General features: G+C 43.2%; 1 protein-coding gene across 1 annotated transcript in view; it reads left to right on the top strand.

Annotated features, from left to right (window-relative positions):
* The window catches only part of LOC147706718 (solute carrier family 22 member 7-like), a 272,267-nt gene that overhangs the window by 21,704 nt on the left and 231,231 nt on the right, over positions 1–19,332 (top strand). The window contains exon 2 of the mRNA XM_086925855.1: positions 4,647–4,750. Coding sequence (XP_086781981.1) covers positions 4,647–4,750 — 104 coding nt within the window. The remainder of the gene's footprint in view (positions 1–4,646; positions 4,751–19,332) is intronic.

Below are 19,332 nucleotides of genomic sequence, written 5' to 3'. Positions count from 1 at the left end.
CCATTTCATTGAGTACAACCACCAAATCAATCAAATTAAAGCTTGCATATTGGAAGTAGTGGAAAAAATCAAGTTACAAGTCAATGGCACGTGAGACACCAAAAACATTGTGTATATGATGGAATGCCCATGCGGTAAAGCCTATGTTGGACAGACAGAACGTAAATTCAAAACAAGATTAACCGAACATAAAAGTAACATAAGAACCAAAGTGGTAAAATCAGCAGTTGCCCCCCATTTCATTGAGTACAACCACCAAATCAATCAAATTAAAGCTTGCATATTGGAAGTAGTGGAAAAAAATGAAGAAACTGATAACAGAAAAGCCTTGTTAAAACGTAAGAACCACTGGATATACCACTTACAGACTCTACGCCCACATGGGATTAATGAACAGACAGAATTCAGTTGCTATATATGATTCACTCTTATACCATGTATTAATCACTGCTTTTGTGCTGTGCATCATACCGATATCACATAAATGTTATCAAAAGTTAGGATAATAGCTATATGTTTTGAGTTTCTGAAATTCATGTTTGATTACGTAACCTACACAGGCACATTGACATTATACAGCTTCCTGTATAGCCCCTTTCATTTTTAAATAACTAGCTTGGCCCTTTAAGTCTTAGCAGCCAGGCCCTTTAATGAAGGCGCGCGTAACTTTAAACTAAGCACATCCCACACACGTCACACGCCGACATTGCCGCAGTGAGAGCAGCAGTTCAAACAGCGGGTTGAACTTTCAGAACAGTGCATCTCCGGTAAGCATTTTCTTTGTGCGTTAAACCCCCAATGTTAAAGCCATTTCTAAGCGCGAGCATTTCAAATCGCGAGCGCATCAAACATGCAACCTGGGCGTTTTCATTATTAAATGCGGTAACAGTTCAACTTTGCATATATGACGATTTCGGCAGACGGGTAGCTGGGTTCACGTAACAGAAAGTTAACAGTCCGCAGAACCAGATGAACAACTCGCAGGGATCATGTAACAATTCAGCCCGTAAAATGTATCAGCCATGGGTTACATCTAATATAATATCACCACAATGGGCCATGATAGGAGACCGAGATATAGGTAATTAAAACCAATGTGATTGTTTAGTTGTCATTATATTTATGTTAATAGTTAGAAACAAGCAGGTCTTTTTATTAACATAACGTTTTTTATCATACTGTTTATTGAACAACATTTATACTTACAATACAGTGATAGATACATCCTTTGTTTCACAGATTTCCCTGATGAAGGCCCTTCGGCCGAAATGCATTGGAATGTATTTTGCATACATTTGAAAAACAAGTCGGATGTAAAATATACTCATTGGATATATATAATTTATGGTTGAATAAATCGTCAACATTTGCAAAAGACAATCTTTATGAGTATGAATAAAATACTTAAGGAAATTCAAAAAGAAAACAGACTTTGTTGAAAACTTTATTGAATACAGCATCGCTGGCAAGTCCAGCACACATCTGTCAGTGCCCTAGGAGACACTTGCACAAGTAGTGCCAGCGCAATCCTTTTTCATTTTCCATACTCCAGAGCGGGGAGAAATCCATAGGAGCAGGACACACGCCCTAAACTATTTCATAACTAGTGCAGTGCACGGCCACCATCTAAAATTGTTTAATCCACAGCATGAGTACCATTATGGGGAGATAAAGGATTTGTTGTACCCTACAAGAGAGATTCTCTTGTTATTGCAATTTTGCTAGGGGTGAATATGTTTGTCTTTGAAATGGTACCACTTTTGGAAAGACTGCAGCCTTGTATTTGTGAAGTCTTTAAGGTGCAATTGTGTAAATTAATGTACACGAAAAGATACATGAAAAATGTGGGTTACAAGGTTTAGGAGCCCCCTTTCATACATTGTGTGTGTAGAGTGCTTAGTCTGCAGAAACACAAAGTTAGAAATTGAAACCAAATGCAGTGGTTGTGGTTGTCATTAGTAAAGACTTTGGGGGACGATTTATATGTTGGTAGAAAGAGTACTCTTCCGCATACATGTTGTACATACACACAATTACACAGTGAACATTTGTTTTTGTATGGAAAGCTTCGAGCCCACAGTCATATGACCAGGTGCTGCTTACGAGGTAACCCCTGCATCACTACTAAGTGATGTAATAGCCAGGACCATCTCACCTTCAGGAAACACCTCAAGACCTGGCTCTTCGAGCAGTAGCAGCCCCCCCCCTCCCTCCCTTCAGCGCCTTGAGACCCTTACGGGTGCGTAGCGCGCTCTATAAATGTATTGATTGATTGATACTGTACGTTACTGTTCCTCACGTGAAATGTGTGAAGGATGGAAGAATGTTGACTGAACATCCTAGTACTTCAGTCCATGTCCCTAACTTTATGCATCATTTCCTGTTAATTGAGATGCATTTATTAGATGTCATAGTTTTCAAACATAAACTTAGAAACATTCCTGCCCCGATCGTATTGCTTACGGCAACAACATTAGTAAACAATGAGGCAAGTCAGTTGTCAAGTGCCCCCACAATGTGGCCTAGGTTGTTATTATTTTTGGGCCATCATTCTACTCTTTTAAATAAAGTACAAGATAGGGTTTTGTGCATCGCACATCCTGAAGTCATGTATTGCAAGTTGTTCTCATATGTGGAGCAGTCGTAAAATTGCAAATATAAAAATAGTAAACTTACAGAAAGGTGTAAGTTTACCTTTGGGAATCAGCCTCCTAAAAGTTACAGATAAGTCACTATGGGGCATATGTATCAAAATGCCTATTTGCGATTCTCAAATAGCAATTTTTTGAGAATCGCTATTTGAGAATTGCAAAATGGTATGTATCTAAAAAATCGCTATTTTTTTGCGATTTCTTAATATTCCTTAATTGCGAATAGCAAATTGTGAAATCCCAGTTAAGGAATTATTTCCCATTCATTTCTATGGGCCAGGAGGCCTATAGGAATGAATCGGAAGTTATTCTCAATTTGCGATTCTCAATTTGTAAATCGCAAATTGAGAATAATTTCAAGGATGCAAGAGTCATAAGGACACCCTGATGCACCCCTGACATTTACATGCGTGCGCATATGGCACACATACATGCCCTAAGGGATTGTATGTACGCCACATGGCATCTTCACAAATGGCAAAAAGTGCATTTGTGAAACAAATCGCAAATTACCACCAACTTCAAGTTGGTGGTAATTTGTGATTTCTTAATTAGGAATCACACAACTTGGGTGCTTCATACATAGCATTTAAGGAATCGCAATTTGCGATTCCTTAAATGCTGATGCAAAATTCCTTAATTTTGTGATGCAATTTCAATAATTTTTTTTCAACGCAAATGCTGCTTTTTTGCAAATTGCAGCGTTTGGACAAAAAAAAACGTTTGATACATATGCCCCTATAAGTATAATGAGGTTGGGAGGCATACGATTAGTTTCATCCTAATTCAACAGTAAAGTTACTTTTTTGTACACTACACTCACCACAGGTAGTGATAGCAAGCAGAAAAGGACTACTCCAGGGTGCGGTAGAGGGATAGCAACTCAGAAATAGCATAAAAAGTCATTTCTAAATTTAAGTGGCATTCCTTCCGACACAAAAAACAACCCTGCTTGAAATGCAGGTACCATTGCACCATGATGCAAGGGCGCCTGCGCTGGCACTAGGCAGCCTCAAGTGCGGCAGTGAAGGGAGGGAGCTAAAGAGTATACCGTCTTAGGGGCTTATGTATGGTATTTTGCATAGGGCAGCTCAGCATGGCACCTCACTGCGTTGCCCTACGCCAAAGTGGAAGGGCATGAATGCACCGTATTTAACCCCTCCCACGCTCATGACGAGCTCAGCTCGTCATGAGCCACGGTTCTTGTGTGCTCATGACGAGCTGAGCTTGTCGCGGCCGTTAGATCGCTCACACGCGGGGATAATTCCCCTACTGTGCTGAGCGTTCTATTGAAACGGGCGTGGCAGTGACGAGCTCAGCTCGTCATGAGCACACGAGAACCGCGGCACATGACGAGCTGAGCTCGTCATGAGCACCCGGGCGCTGTGCACGCCCCCACTCCCCCCAGCACAGCAGGGGAATCGGGCCAGCAGCAAAGGGGTTAAGCAATATTGTGCATTCCTGCCCTTTCTGCCTGTGCTGGCACCGTTTGCGGTAGCCTTGCATCAACTCTGTTGAATGCCGGATTGTTTTTATGCAGGAAGGGGCACCTTACTGCACAAAAACAATCCTAAGAGGAATTTTCCTATCTATGAGATCTGAATATATATGTGTCTGATGTGAAGATTGGGAACCCCAAGCATCACATGCCAATAGACACTTGCCTGTTTAGTCTGTGAATTGGATTAATATTATCCTCTAAACATGAGCAAAAGATACCTGACAGATATCACAGGAGTGTTTGTAAATCAAATATATCCTCAAAGTGAACAGCTTTACAGATTAAATGTGGTACCAGGGCTCTTCTGCCTTAGTGTCTGAGGTTCTGGGATGTCTGTTCATAAACAACATCTAGGGAAGATGGGGAGATACACTACACCTGCTCTGCTACATGAAGACATGCAGAGGATACTATAGCTGTATATGAAACAGTCTCAGAGGGAATCAGCTGGAGAAGAGAAATCCATCTCTGACACTGTCTCCTTTCTCTTTCAGTGGGACCTCGTGTGCGAGCATAAATGGCTCAGTAAGGCCTCGGCCACCTTCTTCTTCCTCGGGGTCACTGTGGGAGCTGTTCTGATTGGTTACCTTTGTGACAGGTAGAGTATTGTGTGTCCATTATTTCCATAATGTGTTTGAATTCTCCTACAAGTGGTGGAACTCTTACTAATACTAATTGCAAAAGAGTTGTGCACAGCTGTGTTTGCTGGGGTTTTCCTGTCTTTTTTAGGTGTATTTCAGGTATGCAGAAAGCAGCTTTCTGCCTGTTGGAGTGTGGCTGAGGATCATTTAAGGAAATTTGTTCAACAAGTGGACAGATGTTGCTCTATTTCACTGGTAACCTTTCAGGATGCTATTGATGTTGCAGGTTCACTCAAATGTTATATTATGTTATGTTATGTTGTGTTGTTTTGTGTTGTGTTGTGTTGTGTTGTGTTATGTTGTGTTGTGTTATGTTATGTTACGGTATGTTAGCTAATATTTATAAAGCGAAGGCTACTCCTCGGAGTGTCCCGGCACTGAGAAAAACATATACCACATAATGTTGAACAGAGCATTTCATTGCTATGAAACTCACAACTGAAAGAGCCGCGTTTTCAGACTCTTCCTTAAAGTAAGGAGGTCCGGCTCTGTCTAATGGAGAAGGGTAGGCTATTCCACAGCTGAAAGACCACTGCATGAAAATATCTACCCCCTACCCGGGAGAGCTGAACCCTCAGGGTTGAGATCAGAAGCTGGAAAGAAGCTCTTAACGTATGCTGTGGAATATAAGGTTGGACTCTATCCCTAAGGTAGGGAACTCCAATCTTGTGGAAAGCTTTAAAGACCAGGGCTTTAAAATGAATTTTTATCCGCACCGGGGGCCAGTGTAGCGAGGAGTAGTGTGGGTTCTGGATCAGGTAACTGCATGCATTTCATTTTCATTGGCCCGCAACAGTCCGCCTTCAGCCGTGGGTGTCACCCGGCTTTGAAGTGGGTGGATTCTGAATTTTGATAGACAACTCACACCACTACTGGAGCGCGTGAGCACATGGCACCTGGGCCCAAAGTGCGCATGTCAGGTTCGATGGCTACCTTTCTCCAGCCAGCCTGACATTCACACTTGAGGCCTCTCTCCACCTGAACATTAGGGACTAGGGGTTGATCAAATACGCAACCCCTGGTATCCTAATGAGCGGTGAGTTGCCCTGCTCAAGCCAATCCTGGCACTGCTTTCGCATTGTGTAACAGCAGGGGAGCAGTCACCTGGATTGGCTGGATAGGGTGAGAGATGCGGCTAAGCCAGTGTGCTGTTTGATTATTTAATTGCAGAGCCAGGAGGCGACAGCGGAAGAAGGATGGCATAGAGTGAGGTGGAGACCTCTGGCCTTTTTGAAAGTAAATTCTTTGAGTCAGGAGAAGATGGAGGAGATCGCTGATTTTACCACCAGGGAAATTATATCTGGATAGTAACACACATATCCTAAATCAGATAATGGTGTGAGGGTGGAGTGTTATGTGCCGAGGGGCATGGCAGTGTTGTGGCACATTGTGCATTCAATATCCCATTCATATATTACTCCCAAGTAGAGTTAGGATTTCGCTCATTTGGTACTGTCCAAGTTATGTGTGTCTTCCTCCCAAGCTGAGTTATCAGAAGTTAGTTCCCCTCATTCTCTCAACATGGTAAACTCTGGAGTGTCAAGTTGCTAGTTCACATGCAACTTAAGGTATAGCAATGTCTTTTGGGAGACCAGTGTACATTTTCTGCCTTTTATGGGTTTCTGGTTGCTTCTCCTTTATCGTCCCTTCTGCCTCAGTCTTAGACTTGTAGAGGGAGATGGAGGATTGTGCCCTCTCGATTTGTTAACAAAATGATTATCAAACGTTGCTTGATGGTTTTACGTGTGTGGTCTTTATTTGTTATTCCATGCATGAAAAAGGCAGCCGACATGTGTTTCGCCCTAGTGGCCAAATGTCCGTGGGCTTTTTCAAGGCAGAATTTGATTATGTAGGCAGGTAAAGTTTGTGATTCTCTGGATGGAAGGAATTCAGTCTCTGCGGTCCTGGAACCCTAGACTTGAGCTGTGGATTTGCAAGTAAAGTACTCAAGGCATGCCAGCCTACGGATGAGCGGAAGAAAATTCCACAGAAGGCTAATACATGTTAAATGCAAAAACATAGCAAGCACTAAAAATACTTTAAGGGCCCAATTATCATGTTGGACGGCCTTTCAGTGGCAGTCTATCAGACATGTGGTTCCGTGGTCCAACTCCTTCATTATGATGTGCGGCGGTCAGAGGCAGCAGGTGAAACGACCGACGGACGCTTTCAAGGTGCTCAAGGAGCCTGCCCAATGGCCGGTCGGAACGTAATATCCTACAATGGGTCAGTGCCTGTTCAGGCACCGACGGCCTTTCTATGGTGGACTGGCTGCCACAGAAAGGGACTTTGGGGGCCCCTAGTAGATCCCCCATCCTCCTGGGCCTCCACTTTGGGGTCCCGGGAGCACCCATGCTGCCCCGCAAACATCCACGCCCTTTGTGCCAGACATCATGTGGTGCCTGGAACACAGTGCAGGGATGTTTCCAAACATGCATTTATGCATTGCGACCTGAGCTGCAGCCCTTTCGCAAAACGTCAAGTTTCCAACTGCCTACAGGGCGGTCCAATCATAATTTGGAGGTTGGGACCGCTGCCTACTTATGAGGCGGTCCTCATGCCGAATCTATATTGCTCGTCTGGCCGGCATCGCAATGTGGGCCTTTGTGTCCATTTGCAATTTCAATGGACCACAGCAATGAGCCAAAGCCATTGAAGCCCAGAGTACTAAAGTCACTACATGTTTACGTTATTTGTATACATTTTCTATCATGCAGCACACATAGAATAGAAAACATTTTCAAATATAATCTATGATAGCGGCGGGTACTGTTAAAAGTTGACCACTAACGCTACAGTTTCTCACTTTTCTATGCCAACTTCAAAACAAGGCCATGCTTACGCAAGCAGCCAGGCTAAATGTGCAGGGTACAAGGCCAAAATACAAAATTGCAGTACATTTAAAATGCATTTCAATGTGCAATAATGACCTCCTCCAGTTTTTGTGAGAGGACACATTTTTCACTAAGAAAATAGCAATAGGAAACAAAAGCACGTTTATGTTGTTCCTATGTGTTTGTGTTAAATCGCGAATAGCCAGTTTGCAGTAAAACTTTACAGCAAAGTGGCATTATTTCGAAAATTTTGTGTACCAAGCATAACATGTCTTTATTTCTGCAAACATGTTAAATGATGCTTAAGCATAAGCTTAGTTGGTTAAAAAGGAGTACGATTAGAATAATAAGAATTATTTCCAAAATACGAATACAATGTAGATTAATTTACAATTTAGTATAGGTCAGTATCAATTGTGGGCTTTGTCAAACATTTGGTTACTACGAGGCAATCATGGGGTTCACCCTCCTTGGCGGGGGGTCATTAGAGATACCGGGTGTAGAGTGGGGCAGTGGATTACGGTGATGGGAGGAGCAGAGAATAAAAGCAGCTTGTATCTGGACAATATGGCCTTGGAAAAGTGTTGGGTCTTGGTGTTGAGAGCAAGAACAGAATGAGGCAGAGCGAAACTCAAGGTATCAAAGTATCAACCAATAGAGGGGCATATTATCAACGGCCAGCGATAATAATAGCTGGCCGTCCTTAGCGATAACTTTATTATCACAGGCGATCTCTAGAATTCATCGCCCTGGTAGCACATTATTAACAACAATAACAATTCCAGAGATAGCGAGGTTATCGCCGGTTTGCAGGGAGCATCGCTGGTTTTCCAGCGATGTTCTCTGAAAAACGGCGATAACCTTGCTGATACAACCCACAGGGTCGTATCAGCATAATCCACCCCAATGTTAGGGATTGGTAAGTCTGCATTTTAGCAGACATTAGTTTTTGGAGAAAACAGCCATTTTCTCCCAAAACATCGGCAATATTTGCAAGGTAGTCTGGGGTACGCCCAGTGACACCCACTTTGTATCTCATTAGAGATGCAAAGGGAGGCGTTGGGAAAAAGGGTGCTAACATGTGATTATGCATGTTAGCACCCTCTTGTAAATAGGGCGATAGTTTTATGCCCGCTTTTTTTGCTTTTTAAGCCAAAGAAGCAGAGCTAAAGCCCTTGTAAATATGCCCCAGAATGCTTTCAGAGTCCTTTCATCAGCAGGCCGGCAATGTCTACAGAGCAGAGGCATTGAGAAAATCCTTGGCAAAGTTGCTGCCCTGTTTTACCAATCTTGTACTCGGAGGAGGATAGGAAGCCCCTGTCACGTAGGGTGAAAGGGGAATAGGAAGAGACACATCACTGCATAGCACCCACAGAAAACATGCACATAATACATTAACAACATCATAATCCAAACACACTAAATGTGAGTATAAAATCAATAAACTATACATTAAAAACACTCCCACCCACAAATTAATTTATTTTTCAATAATATGTGTAAGTCAGCAGCAGTAGGGTGTCTTGATAATGACTTCACTCCAATATAAATTCACTGTTACTCACTCCAAAAATGCATGAATGAACCGAATATCAAATTATAAAAATAACTGCAATAAAAAAATAGACCTTTATGAAATTGTGAAATTTGCAAAAATCAAAAAAATATGTAAATCAAAAAATAAACCAAAAGCATTGTTGGAAAAAGAAGATATAATAAAATATGTCTGCAATCAAAACCAATACAAAAACACCAAAAACAAATGTCCTTAAAATGTCTTCTCTTCTGTAAAACTAAAAGCAGAAAAACACAATACATCCAATGGAACCACACATAATTTAAATAGAAAGATTACATAGCATATAGATAATGACTGTTTCCCATACATTGCAATACAACAAATGCAATTTAAAATGGAAAATTCGGGTAAAAATCCTGAAAACCATTGAAACCTATTAAAACACTAACTAAAAACAAACCAACACTAAATAAGCATAGCACAGAGCCTGCAACATAGCAGCACTTCTATTACATTAGAATTGACATGCAATCCAAGCACATTACACCAAATCAACAACTATGTAGTAGACAGTGCACAAAATAATGCTATCTACACCTAAAACACTACTAACTACACTAGAATGCACTTAATATTAAATACTACCACTCATTTTATAAGTAAAAGTAAACTTTAAAATCTTACCTGAAGAGATGACACACTGAACCCCCTTTGACCATAACAACTCGAACCTAGAGAAAAAGACTTAAATTCATTTATACACATGAAAAGAAATGGCATCTTTAATGAAATTTAAACTAAACTAAACATACATAGAGATCAACGAATCCACAGTTTAAATTGTATGTGCAAACAAAGCTGAAATGTATATAACATAGTAGCAAAAAATAGGTAAAATAAACAGTGTTGTACATTGTTAACATCTGTGAAAACATGTTATACATATAAACAAATAATGTTTAAAACATTTAAATATATAATTAAACTTTAAGGGGCTTATTACAAGTTTGACCATCAATGGACCGTCACCTGGCAGTGGGTTCCAACGGCGGTGAGCCGTCCGCCATATAACAAGTTGGGTGCATAGGCTTTGTGAAAACTGCTGCCAAACCACTGGCTCTGCCAACACCCCACCGACCGCCGGGGGCGTGGCCAGCAGAAAGCAGTCACCATAGGGTGGTACAGAGGCACAATACTGCCATCCGTATTACGAGTTGGCTTTCCCACGAGCTGAGCCCGGCTGCCAGACTGCCACCCAAAGGTTGGAGGAGGTGAAGGATTGGGGTGCACACTCACCCCTCTCCAGTTCTTCCCAGCAGATTTCGATGTAGATCCCTTTCTCCAGGTCCCCCCTACACAGCAGCATCTTCACCCTGAAAGCACATTTCATTATGTAAAAAGTAATAAAACTGTTGACAAAATAAACTGTAGTTTAACCTTTTAAGTGCCGATGTTGGCCAACACCTCCACTACCTCCCCAGTGCATGTGTCAGCCATTAACCAACACTGGGTAGGTTTTTAAAGGTCCCTCTGAGGTATTTTTGCTTGCCTGAAACAGCCTGATTATCTTTATATTTTCTTTAACGACACTCAGTGATCACAGCACGCCAATGGAGAAATTACACCTGATCTGCCTCCACCCGATGCAATCGATTGCTTTCCAAGCCTCATCGCAGTTTCATTTCTGACTGCAGTATTACAATGCAGGTGACTGAAATTGAAAATTGCTAGTACGTACAGCTGGACTCCGACAGGCTCAGTTAGAGACTGGTATGCAATTCCACTGGATGGCGTTACTGCTGTTGGGATTACGATGCTCGGTTTCCGACAGTCTTTCCATGCCGGGCTTACCTACATGGAAAGCATGTCGTAATGCAAGTTTGTTGATCCATTAGCAGGGCCCCTTTCTCCCTGTGGCCTCCAGTTGGGGCCAGAGGGGCCCTGATAATCCCAGCAGCATGTGTCAGACATCTTGAGGAGCCTGCCACATGCTACAGGGATTAACAAGATCTCCAATTTCTCTATTGGAGCTTGTGCTACGGCCTGTTGACCACAGAACAAGCTCCCATAGAGAAATGGGAGTATGCGACCGCACCATTGTAATTGTGGTGTCGGGATTGGAGGTTGGTTGGGCCCGAGACCGATACTTTGTCGGTCGGAGGCAACTCTGACGATATTGCAATCAGGACCCTAAATGGGGCATCAGTCTTTCTGCCCGGGGGGGGGGGATATATCATAGGCATGGTCATGTTCCCCCCAAAATAAATGGGGCATCAGTATTTCTACCCACCCAGAGGGTGTATTGGGTAAATACCCTTGATCTGCCCCCCTGTAAGGGGGACAGAAAGCCCATTAGATGCCAGGGAAAACATTTGCAAAAAATAAAAATGGAGGTGGGGCTGCCTATTATGGGCATAACCATGCATCCAACTCAACGAAATAGGGAATCAACCTTTCTGTATCCCGGGTAAGCAGATTAGGGTAATTACCCTGGATCTTCTTCATTAGGGTCTGAACTCCCACTAGATGCAAGAGAAAGCTTTTCTTTAAAAAGATATAAGGGTGTGGGCTGCCCATAATTGGCATTGGAATGGGGGTGTATGGGTGAAATTACCCCCGAACCTCCCTCCAGGGGCAAAAGGTCCACTTGAGGCCAGGGAAAACATTTTTAAAAAATTATATAAAGTGGGGACTGCCCACCATGGGCACAGCTGTTGTCCCACCCCAACTAATTGGGTAATCAGTCCTTTTGCCAGATGGGGTGACTATCCAAATTGCCACTGCAGGGGCAGAAAGCCCACTAGATGCCATGAAATGATTTTTTTGTGAAGAAATATAGGGGCTATAACCCCTAAAACAGAGGGTCGAATGGCAGTTATTACCCCCATCTGCTCCCTAATTTTGAAACAATGCCACCAGGGGCATGGTCATATCCCAACACCAACGCAGCCATTTTTTCTGCCCCTCAAGAGGCAGATGAGGCTTATTACCACCAAGCTCCGCCAAGGGGGGCAGAAATCCCACTAGTTATCACAGCATTTTAGTTAAATATGCCCACCATGGGCATGACCATGTCCCCTTCTCACAAAGAAAGGAGGCAGCCTTTATGCCATTCCTTGTGGTGGATAGGGGATATTACCACAATCTGCTCCCCCTGAGGGCACAAATCCCACTAGAAAATAGGGCCTGCATTCAGGAAATATTTTTTTTGGGGCAGCACCCCCCCTTCCTTTGGCATGATATGTGCTCTAGCCGGGGTCCAATTGGATTTCTGCCCTTCTTGGTGGATGGATTGGGTATTTATCTCAAATCTGGCCCCCTGCATGGCAGAAAGCCCAATATAAAATAGGAATTTCAAAATGGTGCCAAACATAAAGGAATGGGGCGGCCTACCCTGGCATCGTGTTGTGCCCCTACCCCAGTGGTGCCAATAGTGTCTTTCTGACCCCCTCGGACAAGTAGGAGGTTTGTCCCATTTGGGAAGGTTGCCCCAAACTTTCCCTCAGGGATAGAACATCTGCCAGACACCAGAGCTTTTGACTTTGGGGCAAAACAATGTGCTGCATCTGTGGCACTCTGGCATTAACTACACCCACACCAAAAAAGGTCCAACCCTTTTGTAGTGGGCTCACTTGTAGAAGTAGAGAGGTAACACAGGAAACCAGCAATCTTCAGTTCTTCAGAAGGTTTACTGTAATAACAGGAGAAACAGCTTCATATGAGTTGAGGGCTCAGGATGGTCGCTCGAACTGTCTACTGGAATATTTCAATCGATTGCCCAAACATTCTGTTACAAGTAATACATGTAATATTTGCGCCAGCAGAAAGTAAGGTTCCAACAGAAGTATATAATAAAAGTGCATTGACAAATAAAGCCCATGTCTTTCCCAGACCGGACACTACGTATCTCCCCCTTTTTAACGAAAAAGAAAAAGAAAACCAAACAAAAGAAATTTTAAAAAACTTATTGAATGTATCTACTAGGAGCCTTCCTCACTCTTGAACTCCTTCTAATAACAGGAAAACTTTGACAACTACTAACAACAGAATCAGAAGAAGTGTTGGTCTTCACTAAGTGACCAACACTCCACCATTGACCATTGTCTAATTTGACATAATTACCTTTAATTATGACAACACGTGCATGATCTCTGAATCTTTATTTACCATTTTGCAACATTAAAGGATCCTTAACACATACCCAGTCTCCAACTGCAAAATTGACTTCTTTTTTGGAGACAGGCATTGTCAATTTTTCACACCTGCGAACACTGGCTTCATTACTAAGACTTTTAGCAAGGAAAGAATCTTTTGTCACAATATATTCATTGTTCAAACAATTCAATTTCCAAAATGGGTTAAGAGTAGAGACCACTTTTCTCCCTCTCATAAATTTAAAAGGAACACAACCTGACACTGAATGAGGCATAGTCCTATACGTCCATATTACTTCTCCGATGGCAGACTCACAATCTACTTTCGCTTTTATGGCACTTTGAAAACATTCAACTAGAACCCTGTTAAATCTTTCAACTTTGCCATTGGCTTGGGGAAAATATAATGGTGTGCGCAAGTGTTTAATACCCATTTTTGTTAAAAAATCTTGCATAAGTTGTGAAGTAAATTGAACCCCATTGTCAGTAAGCAATTCTTCAGGAGTTCCCTCTCTGCTAAATACATCTTGAAGAAACCGGAGGACAGATTTGGTGTTGGGTTCTGAAACACTCCTGACCTCCACCCATCTAGATAAATGATCAATTAAAGCTATGAAATATTTCATACAATTGGGGAGCACATGAAATGGTCTTAAAAAATCCACAGCAATCTTTTGCCATACCTTGTTGGGAGAAATTGTGGGTTTGTGTGAAGGAGAAATCGTAACCAAATGTTTGTCACTGTACTAACACAGTGTGCAATTATTATCCCCTTGGCAGCTGGGGTAATTCCCCCATGGTGCGGGGGGAGGAGGGGCCCGTGGCCCAGCTGTGCTCATGATGAGCTCAGTTTGTCATGACTCACAGTGAACCTGTGCTCATGACGAGCTGAGCTCGTCCCAGACCTGCCCACTCATTAATTCTCCCGCACAGGCGGAGAATTAGCCGCGCGTGGGCAGGCCACGGCATTATGACAAGCTCAGCTCATCATGAGCACAGCTCCACTGTGACTCATGACTAGCTAAGCTCGTCATGAGCATGGGAGGGGTTAATAAGCATTCCACATCACGATCTACAGAAGGCCACCAAAAGTCATTACGTATCCTGCGTTCGGTGGCGGTCATACCTAGATGACCTAAATGTGCAGTTTCTAGGATTCTTTTCCGGAAACAAAAGGGAGGAATAAGTTTGCCTTTCTTTTACTAAAAGTTTGCCTTCAAATGATAATTCATTTGCAATTTTACAAAATTGCTGTAAATCAGGATCAATGGATCTTTCTTTAGGCAACCTTTTACCACATAATCCATAACTTGATTTAGTAGAGAATCACTTTCTAATGCTTTACACTATTCCTCCAATTCCACCATTTACACCAATGAGCCTCCGCACATTGGCTGCATTTAAATAAGTGCGCATGCTAGGACCCGGTGCACTGCTGCTCTTCTGACCTACTATGTGCAGTTCTGCAGGTGTGCTGTGCTGCCCCTGCCTTCTTCCTCCTGGTCCCTGGACTGTTTTAAAAAAAAAAAAACTATTTCCTTTCCGTCTCTGGGGGAGCCACCACGTCCACCATGAATACGATGCCTGATAGCTATGGCGCTGGTGCAATGAGGGGCCTAAGATCTGAAGGTAGACCGAGAGGGAAGGAGACCCTGAGGCACCCCGTCTGCCTACAAAATGGCGGCCATCCCTCCCATTTTCAGGTATGGCGCGGGGGCACCCCAGAGGCACCCTGAGGGGGGAAAGCAGTAATAGCAGGGCCCCAGGAAGGGTCTTAGGAATCCTTGAAAAGGACCCGGATGTGGGGACCCATAGGGGTTTGCACCCCTTGCCTGACCTTAAGACGGCTGCCAGGGGAGACTTTTCATCATGAGGAGCTCTGAACCTGGAGTCTGTCCCTTCCTCACCTCTCCTCTTACCATCTTTGTCCCAGTGGCCATCTGGAGAACGTTGCAGAAGGCTCTCCCCAGTAACACCAGGACCGAAGTGATGATTGTGTTCCGACACTCCATGTATGCTTGAAGGGCAGGAGCAGAAAGAATACTCTCTTTTATGCATTGAAAATTATCTTGACAAGTAGCTGTTCATATAAAATAAGAGTTTTTCTTTAAAAGACTTCTGAAACATTCAGTGAGGCTTTCAAAATTCTTAATGAATTTGGAGTAAAATTCACAAAGCCCATTGAAAGAACAAGTTGCTCTTTGCCAGTGGGATGAGGTGCATTAATGATGCCATCAACAATGCCTGGCTTGGGTTTGACACCATCATTAGAAAGAGCATGTCCTAAATACTCACTCTCTTTAACAGTAAATATGCATTTATCCTCCCTAACTGTAACATGATTATCTTGTAGAATAGTAAAGACTCATTCAAGTACATCATTGTGTTCCTCTTTTGATACAGTGTGAACTAAGATGTCGTCTTGAAATACGACTACGTTGGAAATATCCTTAAACATAATACTCATCACTTCCTGAAATACAAATGCAGCTGACATCAATCCAAATGGCATTCTGCGAAATTGGAATGTACCATCAGGTGTAACAAAAGCTGTAAAATGCCTAGAAGATTCATCCAGTTCCACCTGATGGTATGCAGCTCGTAGATCCAATTTAGAAAACCACTTAGATTGGCCAACTGCAGTGATAAGATCCTCAATACTAACCCTGGGCGTAGTTCGCGGAGTCGGACTCCGCGGAGCTACGCGAAGACGTAGTTGCACTCCGCGAACTACGCGTAGCTCCGCAAGCATGCGGAGTTGCTTGCTGGGCCCGTTCGCGCGCCGTTTTTCGTCTTCGGGAGCGCGGTGCGCGTGTTCGGGGCGTTGCCTGCATGCTCGGGATGGCTAGCGTGCTAAATTACCACAGAGGTTTGTCCCGCCTGCTTGCGTTCCCTTATTTCCTGTTCCGGGTCACAATTAACGTGGTCGCGTTGTGCAAGACATGTTCGGGAACTCATCTTCTCGTTCGCACTACAAAAGTGCGTGATCGCGCTAAATATCGCGCGAACCTACCCATGCGGTCGCGATGGGCGCAGCCATCTTGTGGATCACACACTCTGGCTATGGTTTTGGGCCTACTTTTGCATCCTGTTAAAATCTCTTTAATCCTTGTCTTTTTACCCACTTTTTCTAACTTTCTTTAGTTATTACCTATTTCTCTCTGTGCCTAGGTTTATATTTTTCATTTTATTTCTACTTTTACAACTTTTCTATTGCTTTTTACTTCCTTCTTGTTCTTTTACCTTGCTTCTTCTTTCCCCTACCTTTTTGTCTTGAACTTTTAGTTTTCTTCTACCCTCCACCCAGAACCATGGTCAAGGGCGCCAGCAGCAGCGGCGGCTCAAAGGGCAAGGCGCCAGTGCCCCAAAAAACTAGGCTGCCTTGCGGCAGAATGCGCCCCCAAGGGGTGAGGCCCCGCCAACTTTTTGGGGAGGAGGAGGTGGCTGCCCTGGTTTTTTTTATCCAGCGCTACCTCCCCTTGATGTTGGCAGCAGGTGGCAGGCCCGGCTCCGGCTACCAGCATATTGAGGAGCGTCTCCGGCGGTGGGTGAAGGTGCGCCGGGCAGTCTTCCGCTGCTCCGGTATCCGGCGTACCCACCACCAGCTGACCCACCGTTGGGCAGACATTTTGGACCGGGAGCAGGACCTGTTGGACCTGCTTGGCGTCGAGGTCGTGGGTCTTGGTGAGTGGCTACCCAAAAAAAAAAGTGTGTATAATATATCTCTATAGTAGTATAAGTATTGTTGTTGTATCTTTGTAAATCTTGGCTGAATAAGTAACGCAATGACTGGTGCTCCTAGTTACATTTCCGATGTATTCCGTTATTATATCTACTGTAATTGTATGACACTGGTCTATGCTGCGCTTCTTCATCTTCACTGACTCTTGCGTGTTCAATTTGGCGCTAGCTTTTGCTGTTTATTGGTGTGAGATTTTCTTTATTGTAGAGAACTGAAGTTAGTTAATGCTATTAATAGAGTCTTGTCCTTCCTTTGTCCGTCAGTGAAATAGCCGTTGATGGATAATTGTACGTGTTTGCAATGCATATTGTATCTTTTTTTCACGGCCTTCTCTTCTGCATGAATAATACTCCTCTGGCAATGAATGCAAAAGTTACTTTGTTCTTCTTACCTCAGCCAGGGCCAGATTTAGGCATGTTCAAGCTGTGCAACTGCACAGGGCCACCAAACGCCAGGGGCCACCCCACCAATATATATCCTTAATTTAATAATCCTCAGAGGATGGATACATATTTGCGTGGCGGCCCCTGGCAGGGATTTGGTGCCTCCGGCTCTGTTCCACTTCCAAACACCCTGACTCCCCCCTCTTCACTGGCCTCCGTGCTCCGCCCCGACCTCCTCTTCCGGGCCCCCCACCTACGCTCCCTGGCCAGGAGTCCAGGACCACCATGAGCCTATAGCCGCCCCTGCCTCAGCCCTCCATAGAACTGATGTAGTTTGTTTATTGAGTGGGTAGGGCAGCAGTAGCATTCAGTCAGTAGCAAAACAAAATATGATGCCATGAACGTACAATTTCGTGTTAGTTAGTATGCACAAAGTTAAGCTTGTCTCCTCCTTGCGATCTATGTATTTTGCTGGCAAAAAATGAAAAAGAAATGGCTACTTACATTCTTGAATCTGTGGTGTTGTTCAGGTCTTACTGCCTCTGTGTTACTTAGTAATCTGCAATCAGAATGTTTATGGAACATTTGATTTGTTTTCACCAAGTACACTAGTCAGTGAATCATGCAAGGCAGTAGTCATTTGGTAGACCAATGTTTGTTTCTTTTAATGTTGTAGCAGTGGTTTTTGAAATGCTTGCTGTCTATGTTTCACAGCACTCAATGTTTTCTCTTTCTTTATTATTTCTTACATGAACCACAGAACCCAGGGGCAAGCAGAAGGCTGGGACCGAGTCGGCGGGTGAACGTGATTGTGAACCACAGGCACAGAGCTCCTCTACTGAGGATCCTGCTGCTGTCCCTAGTAAGTCCAACAGTGTTTTCTTTTGGAACAATGATATTTCCCTAACTTTCTAACGGAGCTTTTTTTCCAACCGATTAATGACATTTCACCTAACTGTTTAGTTAAGGTATCAATCTTTTCAAAAAATCTGTGATCGAATAGCGGAAGGCACAGGGTCCACTCCTGTCTTATGCTTTTTCCTCTGTAATGTCTCTTCTTTGGCAATTGACACCAACCAAGTATGCATGCAGATGTTGGTCTACTATTTTGTAAGCGTTAGTAATGAATACCACTACTACTCTTGCGGGTATTCTTCTATGCAGTGACATACATAACTATGTATGCACCCCAAAATTGGATGTTGTTGTTGATAGGCAGGTTGGACCTTACTTACTTACAGTCTTACACCTCAGTCACAGAACTCAGAGGAACCCACAATTCAATGAACGACAACCTATATGGGCTCAGTCATTGGTCAATTATTCAATTACCCCTTTCCTGAACCCCAATATGAAGATGCCAAATGCTTTTTTTATTACACAATCCATAACCTAAGTAACCCCCTTTTTCTCACTCTCTCGTGTAAGTCTACAAGACAACAGACACTGAAAATATACTTCCGAGTCAATGTGGTACTTCAAAACCTTTATTTTGTTAGAAGTAACTAACATTAATGTTTTTAAGTTGTTCTGTCAAATACGTCAAGGGCAGGGCCACCAGAAGAAATCCAGAGTTAAAAAAGGCTCAATAAAAAGTATTCTACATTTGTACAGCTACCAGTGCACGATAGGGAAATGTGGGAAATGTCCGAGACCCCTCACCATTGAACGTATACTGGTTGCATATGCCTCTTGTTGGTAAGCTCTGCAAATCTTTGCTTCGTAGAAGTAAATCTTCTCATCTGCCGAAAGATAATGACAAAAGTGGTGCACGTTAGACAGTATGAAAACATTACATACATTTATTCAACTTTTTAGCTGTCATGCAAAAAAAAAGGTGTAACCTGAGGCTGTAAGGAAACTGGACTCCACAATCCACATTCAAAAAGTAAATACGGGCCTCTATT

Source organism: Lissotriton vulgaris, chromosome 6 (assembly GCF_964263255.1).
Source record: "Lissotriton vulgaris chromosome 6, aLisVul1.2, whole genome shotgun sequence".
NCBI classification, from domain to species: domain Eukaryota; kingdom Metazoa; phylum Chordata; class Amphibia; order Caudata; family Salamandridae; genus Lissotriton; species Lissotriton vulgaris.
This window is presented reverse-complemented; position numbering and strand designations above follow the sequence as displayed.